Source organism: Leishmania infantum, chromosome 19, assembly GCF_000002875.2.
Source record: "Leishmania infantum JPCM5 genome chromosome 19".
NCBI lineage: Eukaryota > Euglenozoa > Kinetoplastea > Trypanosomatida > Trypanosomatidae > Leishmania > Leishmania infantum.
Window position 1 is genome coordinate 17,870 of NC_009403.2, and position 18,734 is coordinate 36,603.

The following is an 18,734-nucleotide window of genomic DNA, read 5'->3' on the forward strand; positions in this document are numbered from 1 at the left end:
CACTAAACAGGGCCGCAAGTCAGTCTTGAAGGATAAGCCGAGGAGGTGTGTGCCACCGAGTGTCTTGCTACTGTTCTATGAGGGCTTTCGGTTGCTGACGCGTGAAGCTGCGAGGTTTTGAGCAGCCCAAAGTCGACCGCGGTTTGTGAGGATGTAGGTCGACCGTTTCGCTGAGGCATGTAGCTGCTGCTTTTCTTTCTTCGTCTCTGTTCGCTTCACAATGTGTAGGTGCACGCAGCCCTTTCTCCAACTGCACACGATGAGGGAGACACAGTACGGGGGGGGGAGAAACAATGGTACGCGTTAGTGTTTGAACGCGCGTATAGGTTTATGTGCGCATGTGAATGAAGAGGCACAACAGAAAAGAGAAGTGTAGAGGGTTTGTCGGAGTGCCGTCATCATAACGAGTGAGCTCGAAAGTGAATGCTCGGAGGCGGCTGGGGCTGACGTGAAGGGCATCGCGCGCAGCACGCGGATCAACGAGTGTAGCCTCTTAAGCACGTTCTGTCTGGCGCGGCTGCGCTGTGCTCCACTTTCAAGGGCATCGCTGGGAAGCGGCTGTCCGGAGCTTTTTTCCCCTTCGCTGCGCCGCCCGGGTATCGGCGAAGGGAGTGGAGGAGGGTTGGGGCGCTGTCATTCTCCGTTACGAAGGAGAGACCCACCGATAATCGTGAGAGGGGAGGGCCCGGCACTTGCATTGCTGCTGCGGAAAAGCAGTCTCATGAGACGCCCCTCTGTCTCTCTTTGCGTTCCTCCTTGTTCCCTCTCTACAAAACACCTCCGTTCTAATGTTCGTTACGTCGTTTGTGTGCGTGCGTGTTTGTTGTCTTTCGCTGTTGCGCCTAAGTCTTTCTGTTTTGGGGGGAGGGGGTGAGATGAGCACGAGGAGACACGCCACCCTTTCACAGCCGTCATCATAGCCACATCACAAGGACGAGGAGACAAAGAAGAAAAAAGTGTCGATTACGTCGCAGGTGTTAGAGGAGAGAAATATTTTTTTTTTCGTTTTCTTCTCCATTATCGTTCAAACAAAAGAGAACCGCACACATGCACCGCATGCGCAAGAGAAGAGAAAGGAGGACAATTTATTGAGCTGAGCTGCGAGAGAGAGATGGTGCGTGTGCGTGCGTGTGCATGAGTGACGAAGCAAACAAGAAGGGGCGGCACCACTACCACTACTGCACAAGATGAGGCGCTCCTTTTCCTCCTCTGCATGCCACCTCTCGCTCTTGCCTCTCTCACGCACGCCTTTTCTCTGTTTCACATAGATCGCGGGAGAAGAGAAACAAAAAAAAGGAAGACTAAAATGGCATGGCGCTCTGCCCTCTTTTAATGGTCCTGCCCTCTCAATCATGCTCTCTTGCGTCTGGGCGCTTTCGTTACCCTTGCTCTCCTTCCATTACACAACAACACACGACCGTGCACAGACACACAGGCATGTGCGCACTTGGATGGCATTCAGCACGTCCCCTCGACACTGCCGCCGAGCCGCCACTTCGTCACAGCTGGGTCTCCGTGGCCCTTGGACTGGCATCGCGCAGCCACCCCCGCACGCAACATAACATCGAAAGCCGTGCCGAGAGGAACAGCAGGGCCGGGATCCATCGGATGAGTGCTTCGTGGATGAGGCACGGCCTTTCACGTCGCCTGTGGAACGTTCTTGTAGTAGCCCGTGACGACGCAGTGGTCGCGCTCGAAGGGCTCTAGTGAGACCTGCTCCTTTGGGCGGAGGCCGGAATCCTTCAGCTTCTGAACCTCGGACGCAAACACCGCTGCCGGATCCGCCGTGGAATCGATGCAGTTCGCCTTGATCGAAATCACAAAGCCACCGTTCGCCTTCAAGAAGTGCTGGGCGTTGAGGGCTAGAATGCGCGCCTGATCCGGCTGGGCGACGTCCATGAAGATGCAGTCCACCAGGCGGGGAATGAGCATGCGGTACTTCTGCGGGTAGCGGGCATCCTCCAGGATGGGGACGATGTTGCTGCGGCGCTTCGTCATCTCTTCCAGGTCACGGCCGCTGCGGTGCGAGAACTCTACCGCGTACACGACGCCCTCCGGTCCGACAAGGTCCGAGACGTGGCTAACAGTGGTGCCGCTGGCTGCGCCGAGGTACAGCACGGCAGAACCAGGCTCCATGTATATGCTCGCTACACCAGCGTAGATCGCGGACGCTAGCTTGGAGCGGTACGGGTTCCATACGCGGAACTCGTGTGACTCAGACTCGCCGGCCACCGTGCCGTTCACACGCTTCTCGCTGTACACCGACACGCCAGGGACCAGCGACCGCGTGGAGAGAGTGTCCTTGCCTGCCAAGAGGTAGCAGCCGTTGAAGCGGGCATGCGGGTGGAAGATGTTGCCCTTCGGCGTACCCGCACCTCCACGACCGCCACGCCCACCGCCGCGGCCACTACCACGGCCGCCACCGCGACCGCTACCACGTCCACCGCCACGGCCGCCGCCACGGCCACCACCACCGCGACCGCCACCACCGCGTCCACCGAAGCCACCGCGCCCGCCGCGCATGATTGTCAAGTTGCAAGAACGGGGAAGTATGTGAATGAGTGCGTCTGTCGTTTTTTCTTTCTCTTGTCTCTGGGCTTGTGTGAAACGACACGAAAAGACTAAGAGGGTAACGTGCAGGCGAGTGTGTGTGCCGCCCTTGTGTGCACCCAGCGTACTAAAGGGTAGCGAAAGGGTTGAGAAGGGTCGGCACGCGGAAGAGATAGTCGACATATATACGCAGATGAAGTGAGGGGCGCAGAGGAGTACGGAAGAGGAGGGCAAGGGTGACCAAAGCACGGCTCCCGATGAGGTCATGACCGCATACAGCGGATGCAGTGCCAGAGAGGAGCCGCCGGGGGGACCCGAGGATTCAGATCAACGCCACCGGTGATGCATTTGATTCCGCACGGAAGAAATAAACGCACGCAAGGCAGGTGCCGCACCATCGTTGACACCGTGCCTCCTTCCCCCTCCCTGCAAAGAGAGACACACCAGCACATGAGTAGAAAATCGAATCAGACAAGCGATCGCAACACCGCAGCGCACAGAGGGGTGTGTATTTTACCTTCTCTCTCGTTTCGGGTGTCGAGCTGATGGAAGCCCACAGAGTAGAGACGTACAGGAGCAACGGGCTGACGGAAGAGGGAGAGAGGGGGGCGCTGGAGGAGGAGGACGGGAGATGAGGGACACCCCCTCTCAACGCATCCTCTTCTCTCACCGTCCGTGCACAAACAGGCAACGCTACGCAACGAGGGAATAACAAAAGAAAGACAACCGCCGAGGAAACGAAAAAAAAGTGTGCACCCACGGCCAAGGGCATGTAAGGAGACACACACACACACACACACACACTGACAGCTGGAAAATGCACATCAAAGTTGTGATCAGAGCAAACGAGTGTGTTCGAAAAGGCACATGCGTCGATGTCAGAGGAAACGGCGAGCAGACGCGTGCGGGATACAGTAGCACCGCGCGGCTCCTCCTTTGGCCTTCGTTCTCCCCAATTTCGTCTGCTCCTCAACCCTTGCAAGATAGCGAAACAAGCCCCAAAGACGTCGTGCAGTCTTCTTTTTCGAACTGTGCGTGAGAGACGCAAAATTCTCAGCAAAGTCTCGGCTCGAGAGCATCAGAAATCACGGTAGCATTGCCGCCACCGTCTGCCACACTGCAGACACAAGCACAAAGGCGCGCCCCTTCTCCCCGCAAAAAAAAAGAGCTCTACCTTGCATCGCCTCTCTCGGCCTTCATGCAACACAAGAGGAGAATGACGACATGCAATACGTGGCGGAGGGAAGGGCGCGCAGAGAAAAACAAGGCGCAATAAAAAAAAACCGAAAAACAAACATTGTAAGAACGATGCCGGCAGCTGCCGATCAGCAGCATCACTGTAAGGGCTTACTTCTTGGCAGGCGCGGCGTTCAGCGTGGAGAGCACGGTGCGCATCTGCTCCGTGCTTTTGGAGTACTGGTTCGGCTTCTGCAAGTCCACCAGCAGGCCCACTGCGCTCCAGACAGCACCGCTCCTCTTGTACTCGTTGATCTTTTCAGCGCCCACCTGCTGCTCCTCCTTGTGACTTGCTTTTGCATTCATCACCTCCTCCTCACGCTTTGCCATGAGCGCTTTGAGGTACTCCTGCGCCGCAGTCATAATCTTCGTCTCCTTCTCCTTCGTCGCAGCGTCCATGGCGGCGGTGCGGCTGGCGATCTGCTTCTTGAGCGCATCCATTTTGGCGACGTTAGCCGCGGAGGGCTTCTCCGGCGGCGTGGGCGGGCGGTTAGGCGAGCCCCCCGGCGAAGAGGAGGCGATAAAGCCATCCGACGGCGGCGGCGACATGGCGACTGGCGTGGGGTGAGGCTCAGCGGGGGAGCCGGGGTTCGTCTGCTCGGCTATGGAAACCGGAGGAGCAGCGTGATTCCCCGGAGGGAGTGGGAGTTTCGCCGGTGCTGCGGCCGAAGCAGAATGTTGCGCGGGTGCGCCTGGCGTGGTCCAGTCATCGTCTTCATCCCAAGGGGCATTCACGCCAGCTAAGTGGGAATGGTGCGGGGCGGACAGCACTTCCGCCCCCGACGTCAGCGGCGGCGAGTGTGGCTTCGAGTGCTGGCCACCGTCCGCGTGCATCGTCAACGGAACGTGAGAGGCGTTGCTGCCTTGCATCGCGTCGGAAGAGTGTGGGCTGTTCATCTGCTCCGGAAATGGAGAGCCCAAGCTGCCAGGAGGCAAGCCTGGCGAGCCCACGGTGATGCCGGATGGTCGTGGGTAGCCGGAGTCCATGACAGAACTTGTCGTCGTGTGATGGTAATGGCGCTGAAATGAACCGCAACAACAGCACACACAAAAAAAGTGGGCGGCAGTAGTAAGCAGTGCGTCCGCTTTGTGCGTCAGTGCGGGGACGTCTGCATGCACAGAGAGATGGAGGCGGCGAAAATGGCAGAAAGAGGCAAAGAAAGGCGAAACAAAAAGGGGCAAAAGGCAAAAAAGGGAAAACGACAGATGAACAAAGCTGCAAGTGTCGGCGTGGACTGAGCGCGGAGGTATACCCGCGTGCATACACGTACAAATATAGTGAAGCACTGGGAGACCCATACGCCGATGGAGAGGGGAAGCAGTAGTGAAGTGCCAAACCGGAAGATCGGTGCACCGGCGGATCCCCGTTAATTTGAGTACAAAGGAGAAGGAGAAAAAGACTAAAGGTGAAGGTGAGCGCTGCGAAAGATGGGGGGATGCATGCACAGAGAGCAAAGAAAAAGGTATCGCTTGTGCCCAATGGAACAAACAAGCGTCTGTGTGCGCGTGGATCTCCGCTCAACAGCGCAAGCCATATTCTCATCGGCGCCGGTGAGCGGGAGTCATGGCCTCTTGCTTGCAACGCTGAGTTTACATATCTCTTTTTTTTTGTTTTTCGCGTGTCTCTGTGACGCTTCATTTCGGCTCAAATCGGATGGCGGTGTGGCGATCATCAGCGCCTTCGTCGCGTGCGAGCCTGCACCGGGGCACAGGCATACGCACACACATATAGAAACACAAAGCAGAAGACAAAGTGGAGCAAAGCGTCGACGCGAGGAGGAGGCGAGCAGTGATGAGTAAAAAGGGGGAGGCAAAATGCAGAGACAGCACACAAGCACAGGCCATGGCTGCAGCGGCGTGCTCAGTATGGCTCGCTGCACAACACGCGCACTCCACATCGGTTTCTGCCGCTGCGCAGGAAAAAGAGAGCGAGTGGGGAGGAGGGGAAATCGGGAGAGCGACGATGGGGACAGTCAAAAAAGAGAAACGGCAACGAAGCGAACGACAGTCATCGGGTGGCAACTGTGACTACAATTATGACGATAGTCATAATGACGATGACTACAGCGCCGCTAATGCAGCCAATTTTTCGAAAAGATCGCTGCCGGCGCGTGGCGCCTTGGATCTGATCGTGCCCGCGCTCGATAAGAGAGCGGGACTCCGTCACGTTGTTCGTCACACGATCTAGGCTTTCCTGTTGCTGATGCACGAGTGAGTGGAACTCCTGGTACGCCATCTTCAGGTCCATCACATCTGACTCGACCTCGCGCGCACTCTGTAGCTTCTCACGCTGAATCGCCTCCTCCGTGTGAAACTCCGACACATTGAGGGGGCGCGCCTCGCAAAATGTCACCTGCGGCTCTAGAGCGTCGAGGTCGCCTTCCCGCATGCTGGCCGGATCTGTCTGCCGGAACGTCTGCCGCTCCCGACGCGTGGCCTCGGCATTGATGAGCTCGAAAACTGCCTTCTGTTGGGCGTACTGCTGCCTCAGCGACTCGAGAAAAGGTTCTGCATCGCTGAGCAATTCCTCTACGCGACTGTTGCACTGCTGCACGAGAAGCCGGATTCGACGGAGTCGATCACGGGCAATGGCGTCCCGGCCCGTCCCCAGCTCTTTCACGGAGCTTTGCGCATCACTGCATGCCTTGGCGACTTGCTGGACGCACCGTGAAAGGACTTCTCCATTCTCTAAAGGCATTTTCCTGTCGTGCGTTTCCCTGCTTGTGAGTACCGCGTATGCTTATGCGGATCGCCGTCGGTGTTGCCCGCCCTCGGCGTGACGAAACAGTTAGGCGAGCACTTCTCGATCGTCTAATACGCCGCTCCCTCCTACCCGCGAACACGCGCACTTGCAGGCCCGCGAGATGCGCCGCAGTAGGCAAAAAGACAAAAACAAGGAGATGCAGAAAAAGGTGCGACAGTCACGGGGACAAGCGGGTGAAGTAGCACACAGGAGAGACACTCAGGAGAGAAGAGCGTCAGCATGCAAGAAGAAAGTTGCAAAACGCGCTGAGCAGGGAGCACGATGACGTACAGGACGGCTTGACACTGGAACTATGTTGTTGGGTGTGTGTTCGTCTGTGGGTTGATACGTTCATGAAAGTTGCAAAGGGAAAAAATGAGAAAAAAAAGCGAGTGTCGTGAATGAGAAGGTCGAGAGGTACAGGAGAGGACGAGTGCCAGCGTGCAATTGCTCAGAAAAAAATACGCCAGCACTGCATATTTGGCAAGATCAGCAGCACAGCGGAGTGAAGGGTGCCGCTCGTCATCGGATGGAGGTGTGCTCATTTCACGAGCACCTTTTCGTAATGTACCTCTTTCTCCTCTTTCGATTTCTTTCTCTCCGATCGAGGTTCAGCGGACAAGAGCGAGAGCGAAAAACGCCGGCCATGACAACCAATCAAAGACACACGCATCGTACGCGGCAACGCCCAAACGCGCACGTCGTCAGCACGCACGCCCGCGAGAGAGGAGCCCACACACCCACAGAAACAGACGAACAAACAGAGAAGAAGAGATCGAGGACGGGGAATCGGGGAAGCACACACACTCCGACCCGTTCATACGGTGTGTCCACGGGGTTGGGCCCCTGTCCCCGTGCAACAAAGCAGAGACAGAAGTAGCAAAGGGCTGCAAGCGCTCTTCAGCTTCGGAGCGGGGAATCGCAGCCGCTGCATGGGTGACTTCAGGAAACTAGCGCCGGTACTTCAGCTGCTACCGAGCGTCTGGCCGCGTCCCCAGTTGTGCAAGCCGCTGCTCCTCTGCCGAGCTTCGCCCCGCCATGCCGCCTGAAAGCGAGGGTCGTACGGGTGCATCTCAGGGCCAAAGGAGGCGACGCGGTGCGTCGGCTGCGTGAACTGGCGCCGCAGCCACATCGGAGTCTCCAGCCACCGCTGATTGTGTGAGACTGGAAAAACATCCTTGAAGAATACGTAGGCGTGTCCGGCCACTATGCCAAGAATATCAGCAAGCAGCCCCTGCCCCATGACGAGGTGCAGTGCCATCAACACCCACGGAAACACAGCCGAGCGGAAGGAGAATCCAAAGAGCGTCAGCTCCTGCTCGGGGTGTCGCTTGCAAAAAATCCAGCACAGCGCCATTAGGAACGAGAAACTCGTCACGTACACGTTAAAAAATAGGCCGGCAGAGGAGAGGGCGCCCACCAGCAGCAGAAACATGTACGTCATGTCTGCCGTCTTGCCTTTGAAGTCGCTCTCCTCGTTGTTCTTGACGTACGTGACAAACATGGCAACCGTCATGAGCCACGGGAAAGAGAAATTGCCGAGGTAGAAGGCAGCTGTTACGAAGCGCCACACCTGCAGCGAGGTGATGGCTTCGGAGGTGAGGATAACCGAGCCGACACCCACCACGTTGAGGGAGCAGGCGGCGGACAGGCCCACAGACGCGACGAGAGAAGCACGGGTGACAAGGCCCAGCTGATTGAACCAGTCGCCAAAGTTCTGCGACATGACGATGACTCTTGATTCGCTGTGTCTATACGTAGGTATCGTACTGGGTTTTTTTTGGTGTGTTTATGTAGTTCCTTCGTTTCCATTGTCGCGTGCGCATGTGGGCGATGCGCCAGCGACCAAGTGAGATATGGATCGATAAAGAAGAGCGAAGCAGTGGAACACGTTGAGGACGAGGGAGGGGGGGGGGGTAAAGAAGCCGCCCTATCACCAGATCAGAGGAAAGAGAAGCAGCAACACTGTGGGGCACTTGCCGCAACACGCACACTCGCAAATCCCTCTTTCGCTCGCCCTCGCGCGGAGGGATGCCGCGCCGTACCCACACGTGCATCCAGAGAGACGGGCCATCATGCGACTGCCAAGAGACATACGACGGAGATTCGCATGAGAGCCGTGCGGCACAGAAGCCGCCTCTATGGCTCTCGTCATGACACACAGCCATCAGGGGCCCAGAGAACAAGGGTAAGCAAAGGCAGTGGAGCAGTTGGGCGAGACACATGCGATGCCACCTCCCCCCTCTCCCGATCCAATTCGCGCGATCAATTCGCGCATTCGTTTCGCGGTCTCTTTTCTTTCGTTTCTTGTGTCCTACGGAAAACGTACATACGCACGCGTTACGCAGTCATCTAGTACACTCACGCACACCCATATGCGTGCAGACAAACACAGAGAAGGAAGAAAGTCATCACAAACAAACGGAGACGGGCAGACATACAGCATCGACCAGGGAAGCAACGACGAGGGAAGACGGAAAGGAGACAGTGAGAAAGGGTGTGTAGTGGCTTCACTGAGAGGCACCGGAGAGACATGAAAAAGGGGAGGAGGAAACAGAACACAAAAAACGGGGAAGACCTCTAAGAAGGAAGGAGTCACAGATACAAAGCCAGAAGGAAGAGATGATGATAAGAGTACGACAACATATACTGTAGTGAAGTGCGTGAATGCAACGCGTGCTCGAACGTCAACTGCAAACGGTCGGCAAAGAAGCGAGAACGCCGCACAGAGTGAAGAGACGGAGAAACGGGGGAGGGCAGCAGCCGAGGCGGAGAGGAGCGTAAGAGAAGGGGAGAGAAATGTGAATTGTCAGGACCGCGATCCCACATCTTCACCTGCACTCGCCCCCCGACACATGCACCCACGCCTCAGCCCAGCTTCTTCACCTGGGAGGCGCGCACAAACACGCCCTTGCCCTTGGGGCACGTAAAGTACTGCTTCTTGTCAATGAACGAGGAGCCGTCGTTGGTGCCCTCGTTGCCCTCTAACATCTCCAGCCCGATCCAGATGCCGGCACCGAACGCGGTTGAACCGTTGAACCGCACAATAGCGCGGCAGCCCTTGTACGTGACCTGGTCGCCAAGGTGCAGTTCATTGGCGGGATTCACGGCGTTGGTGGAGTGCGACACGCCGGAAGTGGTGCCGTTGGAGGTGCCAGATATGGCGCTGCGGTGTGGAGTGCGCGACCGATCGTGGGCGCTGCGGCCCGGTGTGGCGGAGCGTGTCGGCGTGGCGCCTCGAGTGGAAATCATAGCTCGCGCCGCAGAGCCCGAGCGAGCGCCAGTGGTCCGAGACGGCGTTGCGCTGCGGGCGGGGGTGGTGCCGCCGGCTCTTGCAGGGGTGCCACGACGCACCGCGGCGCCGCCTGCGCTGCGCGCAAGTGGGCTCCTCCCGCGCGGCGCAGAGGCGCGACGAGGAACGGATCCAGCGCTGCTGCTGTCACGGCTGCCTGTGCGGCGGTGATTAGTAACGCGCGCGGGAGAGGAGACGCGAATCGTCGACGCAGGATAGCGTGTGCTGCGCGGCCGCGAAAGCCCACTCGGCGTCTGCGCACGACGGGCCTGTGTGTGGGTCTCTTGTAAGGCGGGTTGCTGCACCTCGCGCACCCGGTCGCGCTCCTCTCTGAGCGCAGCCACTTCGCTCTGCAGCTTGGCCATGCATATGCGCAGGCGGCGCGCCTCCTCGTCGAAGCGGGCGGCAGCAGACTCGACGTCGGCCGAAATGACGCTCGCCCGCAGCTGCGCCGCCACGACGGAGCCGCGCTGCACCACCACGTCAGCCAGCCACGGATGATTGAGCGCGGCATACAGGGGGGTGCGCTTACTCGGGTCCTTGTTCAGCATCGACTGCACAAACTCCCAAGCCAGCGGCGAGATGCCGGACGGCTTCGGCAACGGGGTGGACATGATCGTGCGAAACACCTCCTTCTCTGACGCGTTCGACCCCGGCGAGTAGGGGAAGCTACCGGAGAGCGTAATATACGTGACGACGCCGATGGACCACGTGTCGGCGTTGAAGCCGTCGTAGTGGGTCTGCGTGAACTTAGCGTAGAACATCTCCGGGGCGCCGTAGCGGGGCGTGCCGATGACATCCGAGCAAACAACCCGCTTGCCCAAGAGACGCTCGCAGCCGGGGTACGGCATCATCAACGCCGTCACGTCAAGCGGGTCCCTCGGGGAGTCGCCGGTGCACACCCCGCGCGAGCGCTTTGCTAGACCGAAATCCGTCAGTTTAATGTTGTCGTCCTCGCTCACCAGCAAGTTCTCGGGCTTGATGTCGCGGTGGATGATGTCGTGCAGATGGCAATGCAGCACCGCCTTGATGATCTGGTACGTGTACAGCTTTGATTTCTCCTCCGTCAGCTTGCCGCTGGAGGACTGCAGAATGAGTTCACACAGGTCGCCGCATTGAACCTTCTCGAAGAAGAGCAGAAACTGCTTCTCCGTCTCTACGTACTCGAGAAACGTGACCACGTTCTCGTGCGATGGAATGTGCCGCAGCACGTCGATCTCTCGCTTGATCTCCGCCATGGCCATATCGACGTCGCCCTTGGCAAGCGAGATGAGATACTCCTTTTCGATAATCTTCACCACGTACTTCATTCCAGGCCTCGACCCTGGTGGGACGTAAGGGTGAATCGGTGTGCATACCTTTACCACACTGTACGCGCCACGGCCTACGATGTTCGCATCCTGAATCGTGTACTTGCCCTCCACCACGACGTTGGCGCCGGTGCTCGCCCCGTTGTCGCTACTCGGCTGCATGGTTGCGTGCGCGTCGATAAAAAAAGGATAGAAACGAAAAAGAAGGCACTGACAGGATCTGGTGCACTGCGCAAGCGTATCAGCAAAGCTGGAAACAGCCGTATGGGCTAAGGGGCGTGAGTGAATAGCAGTGAGTATCGGAAAAGGCAGACCTGCATGCGATTGATTGTGCTTGTGTGAGTATATCGGTGTGCGGTGCCCGGATGCTGGAATCAGGAGGTGGAAGACCAGCGTTGTCTTGTGCGATGTCGCTCTTTGCCTTGATTGCGCTGTTGTCCGTCGATGTCTCTCTAATGAGACCCGATAGCTTAGCACAAGGTGCTCGTACAACAGACGACCGAATCACAGGCACACACGCGCCAATAAGGGAGACTCTGCAACAATGGAAGTGTGGCGTGGACTCGGAGTGAAGATGCGATGGGGAGTGCTTTGCACATGCATCTGTTAGTGAGTGTGTTGAGAGCGTGAAGGCGGGGGAATGGGAAGGGGGCGACGGTGGCGTCGCAACGTCACATGCAACATCAGGATAGAAAGTGAGAAGGGGGACTTTAGAGAGCAGGAAAACAGCACACTCGCACGCGTCATCAGTGTGTGGCCTGTGATGAGGACGCGGCGGTAAACACAGCCGCACCCCCCCCACCTTCTTGTGTTCGAGAGAAAAGGACTCTCAGAAACAAAAAGGAGTCAGGAAGTAGGGGGCGATGTGTGGCGGCACACACGTTGCGGACCCAATAAAAACTGCACGCAACACCTTTTCCGTGGGACGGGCGTCGAGCGACGCGAGCGGGAGGAGGAAGAGGGCCTGAAGTGACTGAGTGCACCCAGCGCAATTCGATCGCGCATGCGGAGAATGCACACCACTCCGCATTTCGCCAATTTTACTTCCGTCACCTTTTGATAAGTTTTTTGTGTGTAGGCGTGCTGCTCACTGTGCGTGTGTGCATGCAAAGGGTATGCCTCGCGTGTAACCCTGACTCACCTTTCTTTACTTCTCGCCTTGCTTGCATGCGCGCGCACTTACACACGGTCAGGGCACCTCTGCGAAACACGTCTTTGGTACGCTAACTGTTGCTCTAAAGGTTCTTTTAGTGTCTTTGCTGCACACAGCTGCAGCGCTCGCTGCACACACACAACGTTGCTGTCACTCTTCGCTTCCTCCCTGCGAGTTCACGCCACATTGTTTCGGGGCATTCGCGCACGCGCGCACTCACATGTGTGCAATAGACGATGACGAAAACAAAAGGGCGTGAAAACAGGAGGAGGCGCGGTGCGACGCGAGGAAGGACCTCGGTCCATCAGCACGTGTACACAGGGAGGGGGAGAGACAAACTCATCATACTTGCCTACGGGCCCTGATTGCCGCTGGGCGAGAAAAAAAGACATACGAACAGAAAGATCGGGGGAGCGAGGGGCGTGGGCGTAGAGAGGGAGATGTATGGGTGCGCAACAATAACACACACACGCGCATGCATACCGCAAAGACCGCAAGGGAGTAGAAACAAAGAAAAAAAGCGAGCTACAGAGAGAGAAGCAACAATAAAAAAAAGATAAAATCATCAAAATGCAGCAATCACACGTGCAAGAGAAAGCATCGGAAAAACTGAAAAGAGATAAAACACGATCGACATCACGAGGGGGTGGCGTGAAGTACTACACACACCTCAGCTCACCAAAGCCCATTCAACTCCGCTCCACACCAGAGAGGCGCACAAAATATGCAAACACCAACACACACACACACACATAGCTCATCATAAAACAAAGGACTACAGAAAGAAGAAAAAAAAAAACGAGACACAGCGATCGACACAGCAACACCCAAAATGAGGTCGGCACCTCAGTTTGGTGGAGCGCAAACATCGCGGCAGTGCACGCGCGGAGTCGCCAAAGAGCACAAAACGAAAAAAAATGCGCACAGCGTGGCTTACAGCCACCGTTACACGGCGGACGCGCACAGGCTCACGCATACCGCTACGCTCACCCTTTGTGAAGCAGTGCAGCGCACAGAACTACATGAACACTCAAGAGAGGTGGACAGATAGAAGGAGGGGGACCTTCGTGAGGCACCGCAATGGGCAATTACGTCAATGTCAATCATGCAGAGATACAGGGAAAAGGAAAGACGCACCCATCCAAGCTTGCAACGATCCGCCCCCTCTACCCCTCTCCGACTTCACCTCACATCCTGAGAAATCACCATCGCACCTCCTCACCATTTTTTTTTCAGAGCCAGCCGTGAATGGTTTCTTATATGTATGCACTATCTGCCATGATTTGGGAAACTGGATCGTTTCATCCCTCAGCGCCATCACACTCGGAGAAACACGTGCTTAAGGAGAGTAGCGGCTGGCGGCCGCTTCGATACATCTCGTTGGAAGCACAAGTCTAAGAAGTCGTACGCGTCTTGCGAGCCGAGCTCTTTGGCGTCCTTCGGCACCGCATCAGGCCAGCCGGTCGAGAGCGCCAGCTTGTTCATGATGTGCATCACATTCGGCATCGGGGTCCACGGAGCGCGCCCTGTGATCATCTCCGCCACGGTGCAGCCCGCTGACCAGATATCAGCCTTGAATGGATCGTAGCCGTCCTCGTCTGTGATCACCTCAGGCGCCATCCAGTATGGCGTGCCCGCCAACGTCGCCGTCGCCGCTTTGCGCAAGGTGCCGTGCGTGTTCATGATTTTTGCCTGATCAAAGTCCGCTAGCTTTGCCGTGCCTGTGTCCATGGAAATAAGCACGTTGTCGCCCTTGATGTCACGGTGGGCAACCTGGTTGCTATGAAGATACTCCAATCCTTGGAACATATGCCGTGCGTACACGCGCACTACTGCATAGGGCAGGCAGCCATTCGGCAAGCTCTTCATCAGCGACGTCACCGAGCCACCAGTCACAAACTCCAGGTAGACGTAGAGTTTCTTTGGCGTGCTTTCCAAATCAATGCGGCTGTACAGATAGCGAATGATGTTGGGGTGCACCATCTTCCGGTGAATCTCCACCTCCGTGTTTGACGGCGCGTCATCTGAGAGCTCCAGTATCTTCACCGCAACGAAGTTGCCGCTGGGAAGCACACCCACAAAAACCGAGCCGAAGCTGCCAGCGCCGAGCTTCTTGCCTAGCGTCACTTCCATCAGCTCCTTGGTTGAAATCGCCGCCATTGCTGGATGCGTACGAATCTTTCCGTGCACGTTACGCTGTCTCGGGTCGTCGTCTCTATCGCACTTTTTGGCCCCCTCGTGTGATGTGTGGGTGGTGTTCTCACTGGAGGAGCAGAACAGGGGGAGGGGGTGGAGTGGCAGCGTCAGGGACTAAGAGTGGCCGAAAGAAAAAGAAGCGTATTCTCTCGGTGGGCTTCAGTTGACGGCGGTGATGTGCATGCAAGCGTAGCGTCGTCGATCGACACTCCACTGCGCACTCGCAAAAAAAAGGGCGCGCGTGTGCAAAGAGAGGAAGGGATGAGGGGGAAAGGGGCGTTTGTGGGTGCGGCGGAGGTGATGGTGAATTCGATACAGCGCGGTGGGCTGGGGAAGAGGAAAGAAAGCAATGCGAAGAGGGGGGAGGGAGGCGCAGTGCGGTGTATAAATAAACGAGCGAAAATCTTCGAAAAAGAAAGAAGCACAGCAACCTCAACAAAACAGACAGAACAGACCTTTCGGGAGGAGAGAGCGCTTGATGTCGATGATGGGGATACGCGGCAGGGGCCGTTGGCAAAGAGCGCACTGGGGTGGCGGTAGCGAATACAGCAAGACAAAGCGAGAAAGAGTGACGGAGGCAACAATAATGGGAAAGGGGGAGAGGAGAAACGCACACAAACACCAAAACAGTTCAAGGAAGCAAGAAAACTGCAGCGGTTGAGCGCCGAAAGCGAAATACCCCGCTGTGTCCGACGAGCAGGAGAGGAGGCAACGCGGTAGGCGTATGTAGACGTGAGGAATCGCGCGCTTTGCCCGTTTCTTCTGGCGTTGTGTTGCGTGCGTGTGACTCTACTCGCCGCGTATGCAGAGATGTATGTGGTGATGCGCGTGTGTCTTGGTGGACGTGGAGGAGATAAATTTCTCTTTGTTCGCCGGTGCGTATGAATGAGTCGACGATCACACGTACTCGGGAGCAAGCTGCGCACACGCGCGTGTCAGAGGGGAGGGCGAGGAAACTGCGTCAGATTTTGTGCGTTCAGGCTGATGAGTGTTGAATGGGTGCGCACAGGAATGCAGCCGGCGCGTAAAGCAGAAGAGAGAATTGAGCGAAGGAGAGTGGAAGCGATGGAGAAAACGACAGGTGCGGTGTGCACCAGGGCCAGAAGATTGCAACGATACACACTGCACACGCATGACAGGTAGGCGACGTCTACGTACGCACCGTCCCCTCTGCCCCCACCCACCCCCCCCCACACACACACACGTGGAACTTGTAAAATGTAGCGAAGCAAAGGAGTCCTTGTGAATGACCGTGAAGATGGCGGTAAGATGGTCACAGGCCACCTCCTTTTTTTTGGCTCCCTTTTGCACCCTGTGGTTGCGCCGTCGGGTATCGCCTCACGAGCAACACGCGCACGCACACCCACGCACACAATGGGCAGAAGCCGCGCATACCAACACACATTTTTAGCACTCTCCATGCCGTATAGCCGTGTAGGTAGTTCGTTGTGCGCTGCTTGTGATCATATTTTTTTGTCTGGGGTTTGATTGGCTTCTTGCTCGTGCACTTCATGCCTTCTTAGGAAGACTCGTCCGCATTGCACTCTTAACACACACACACACCAACACACGTATGTACGTACGCAGACAGGTACACGCAGGCGTCATACAGAGACACACGTGATGAGTGAAAGGGGAGACAGCAAAAGAAGCAGAGGAGAAAGGCAGAGAGAGAGGGGGGTACACGAGGGAGGGAAAGAGGGAGAAAGCGCTGGCGACACACAATTGCCGAGCCCTTCCCCCTCCGTTCTCCGCCGTTCCAATGCGCTCTGCATAGTCCCCACCCACTCAACACGCACAGGCACGATCGCTCTCTGCGCCCCTCCCCCCGCCATCCTCCCTCCGCCCCTTTCAATGAGAGACGGAGGAGACGCGCGCGCGCGTACCCGGCCAACGATGAATACGCACTTCATTTTTATTTTGCGTGTTGGTTGCTTACGTTCCTGTTTACAGAAAGAAAAGAGTCGCAGAGATCGAGCCTGCTTCGTACTCGTGACACGCCCCCCCCCCCACCGCGCTCCCTACCGTGCTCGCGTATGCACAGGCAGGCGCGTGGGCAGTTTCTCCCTCACGCGCCTCACCACACTCCGGCAGAGACGTCATCGTCAGAGAAAACGCGGAGATTAGCGAAGAAAGGGAGCAGGAAGGAGGGGAACAGAGTGGGTGCCTCGTCTGCAAACAGCACAAGTGTACGCCTCACAAGAGACGTGCGCCTAAGAAAGCTCGCAGTACAGCGTCACGGATGCCACGGCCGTCTACTTTGCCGCCTTCTTCTCTAGCGACAGCGAGAGCTTGTTCGTCGCAAGCAGCATCTCGTCCGTGTACGGCTCGAGCGCCGGGGCCTTCTGCGGCTTCAGGCCGGTGATCGGCTCAATCTTCTTGTTGCTGATGAGCACCGTAATCTTGAAATGGGCGACGACCTCGCCTTCTTTTTCGAAGAGAATAGGGTACGGGATGACAGCGCCGTGCTTCGCCATCTCGTTGAGACCGAGGCGGGCCTTCTTGGCCTCCAGGTTGCGGATGGCAAACGGGAAGGTAGCATACTTGGAGTCGATTTCCTTCTGAACCTCCTTCGCGCTTTCCATCTTCACAGAGTAGTTGGAGTCCAGAGCCACCTTGAACACGCACGGCCGCGCATCGCGCTCCTTAAGCTTGCCCTTGCCGGAGGTCATAACAATGTCTAGCGTCCAAACCTGCGCCTTCTCGAGATCGTAGTCGTGCACCATGTGCTCCGCGACCCTGCGCTGCGGGATACAACGGTATCCGTCTATGATGTAGCGCTTCATCATGTGCGAAAGGACGCCGTCCACCGGAGTCACCTTGTAGTGCTCCGCAGCCTTCTCAACTACGTCTGTCACCTGGTAGATGGTCGCACCGGGACGCATCTGGCGCAGCGCCGTGTTCAGGATGTTGTACGTCGCTGTAATGACCCGCGCCGCCTTCTCGTCCTTGCCGAGCTCGTTGTCCTCTGTCACCTGAATGGTGTGCGCGACGACGGCGCAGTAGCCGTCCACGTGGATGCCCAGGTCGTAGTGCACGACGTCACCCATCGCAATCTCTTGCTGCGTCGCCTCGTCTGACACTCCAGGGCTGTTGTGGCATACGCAGTTGTTGACCGAGATGCAGGTGGGGAAGGCGATGCCTTTTTCCGTGCCTTTGAACATCGTCTTGACCTTGGCGGTGATGGTGTCATCACCGAGGCGGCACAAGTCGCACACCTTGGCGCCAGGTTTTGTGGCATCGATAAGCACGCGCAACGTTTCATTGCACCACGTGGCGGCCTTCTTGTAGCGCACCACCACGTCGGAGTTGTTGATGGTGGTGTCCTCCTCCTCCTCATCCTGCACCTCCTCGTCGCCGTAATCCTCCCACTCCTCCTGGTCGGTGTTCTTTGGCATTGGGGGGAGGGGGGGTTGCGTTTAGTTATCGGAGAGTCCAGAAAGGCTGCTCTGTCGGCGCGCGTCTCTTTCTCGTGCGCGTGCGTGTGTACGAAAAAAATGCTGAGGGGAGGAAGAGTGAGGAAAGCGGTAGCGCCAATGCCCGCGGCAGTCAAACGGCGGTGATGAGCTCAAAGAAGAGGAAACCAAAAGGGAGTGCAGAAGGAAGCACGCAAGTTCACTGCAAAGCATGCAGCGACGTGCGCGCGTAAAATATTGATGTTGTGGAACGTGTGTCACACAGAATAGCGAAGAGAGTGGCAAGACGGAAACGTCAGAAGTGATGAAAAGGGAATCGCGGCCGCACATGAGGGAGGTGTCGCGCATCACCGTGAGTGAGCGGGGGGGGAGGGGGCAGGGGCAAGAAAGGCAGGAGATGCACACCTCAGCGATATGGTGAGCAAAACGGGGGGAGGGGGCCGAGGATGAGGAAAGAGGCGACGAATGAAGCATGGAGGCGCTGCATACCATCTGACGCACCCAGCACCGACACCCCTCCTCTCATCGTGTCACTCACACGCAACGGCCGTGCGTTAAGCAAAGAGCAGGTGCGATGCGCGTCGAGCGCACGTCACCCTACACCATCCTTCAGTGCAGCGCTGCAGCTGCGGAAGGTGAAGAGAGAGAGTGGTACCAAAGGTAGGGAGGAAAAGGGTGGTGTACAAGCTTCCTTTCTTTTATCCTCATGCTTGAACGGGCTCCCACCTCCTCTCTACCGCAAGCCAGTTTGGCTGCTATGCATTCCTAAGCAGACACGCAGTCACACGGGCACCTGGCTGACACTCCTACAGACACATACGCACACGCGGCCAGATCT

At 57.1% G+C, this 18,734-nt stretch overlaps 7 protein-coding genes across 7 annotated transcripts; all 7 read right to left on the reverse strand.

The window, feature by feature from the left end:
- Window positions 1-1,638: 1,638 nt before the first annotated feature.
- LINJ_19_0090 (putative fibrillarin) lies at window positions 1,639-2,523 on the reverse strand (the record flags this gene model as incomplete). Its single annotated transcript, XM_003392365.1, has 1 exon — window positions 1,639-2,523. The coding sequence occupies one exon, from the start codon at window positions 2,521-2,523 to the stop codon at window positions 1,639-1,641; it is 885 nt and encodes a 294-aa protein (XP_003392413.1).
- Window positions 2,524-3,897: 1,374 nt separating this feature from the next.
- On the reverse strand, window positions 3,898-4,773 carry LINJ_19_0100 (conserved hypothetical protein; the record flags this gene model as incomplete). Its single annotated transcript, XM_003392366.1, has 1 exon — window positions 3,898-4,773. The coding sequence occupies one exon, from the start codon at window positions 4,771-4,773 to the stop codon at window positions 3,898-3,900; it is 876 nt and encodes a 291-aa protein (XP_003392414.1).
- A 1,021-nt stretch (window positions 4,774-5,794) lies between these two features.
- Window positions 5,795-6,484, reverse strand: LINJ_19_0110 (QA-SNARE protein putative; the record flags this gene model as incomplete). The annotated part of the gene is made up of 1 exon (XM_003392367.1): window positions 5,795-6,484. The coding sequence occupies one exon, from the start codon at window positions 6,482-6,484 to the stop codon at window positions 5,795-5,797; it is 690 nt and encodes a 229-aa protein (XP_003392415.1).
- Window positions 6,485-7,493: 1,009 nt separating this feature from the next.
- On the reverse strand, window positions 7,494-8,255 carry LINJ_19_0120 (conserved hypothetical protein; the record flags this gene model as incomplete). The annotated part of the gene is made up of 1 exon (XM_003392368.1): window positions 7,494-8,255. The coding sequence occupies one exon, from the start codon at window positions 8,253-8,255 to the stop codon at window positions 7,494-7,496; it is 762 nt and encodes a 253-aa protein (XP_003392416.1).
- Window positions 8,256-9,397: 1,142 nt separating this feature from the next.
- On the reverse strand, window positions 9,398-11,293 carry LINJ_19_0130 (putative protein kinase; the record flags this gene model as incomplete). Its single annotated transcript, XM_003392369.1, has 1 exon — window positions 9,398-11,293. One exon carries the CDS (start codon window positions 11,291-11,293, stop codon window positions 9,398-9,400), a length of 1,896 nt encoding a protein of 631 aa, XP_003392417.1.
- A 2,308-nt stretch (window positions 11,294-13,601) lies between these two features.
- LINJ_19_0140 (putative mitogen-activated protein kinase) lies at window positions 13,602-14,444 on the reverse strand (the record flags this gene model as incomplete). The annotated part of the gene is made up of 1 exon (XM_003392370.1): window positions 13,602-14,444. The coding sequence occupies one exon, from the start codon at window positions 14,442-14,444 to the stop codon at window positions 13,602-13,604; it is 843 nt and encodes a 280-aa protein (XP_003392418.1).
- Window positions 14,445-16,735: 2,291 nt separating this feature from the next.
- LINJ_19_0150 (metallo-peptidase, Clan MG, Family M24) lies at window positions 16,736-17,878 on the reverse strand (the record flags this gene model as incomplete). Its single annotated transcript, XM_003392371.1, has 1 exon — window positions 16,736-17,878. The coding sequence occupies one exon, from the start codon at window positions 17,876-17,878 to the stop codon at window positions 16,736-16,738; it is 1,143 nt and encodes a 380-aa protein (XP_003392419.1).
- Between the last annotated feature and the right edge of the window lie 856 nt (window positions 17,879-18,734).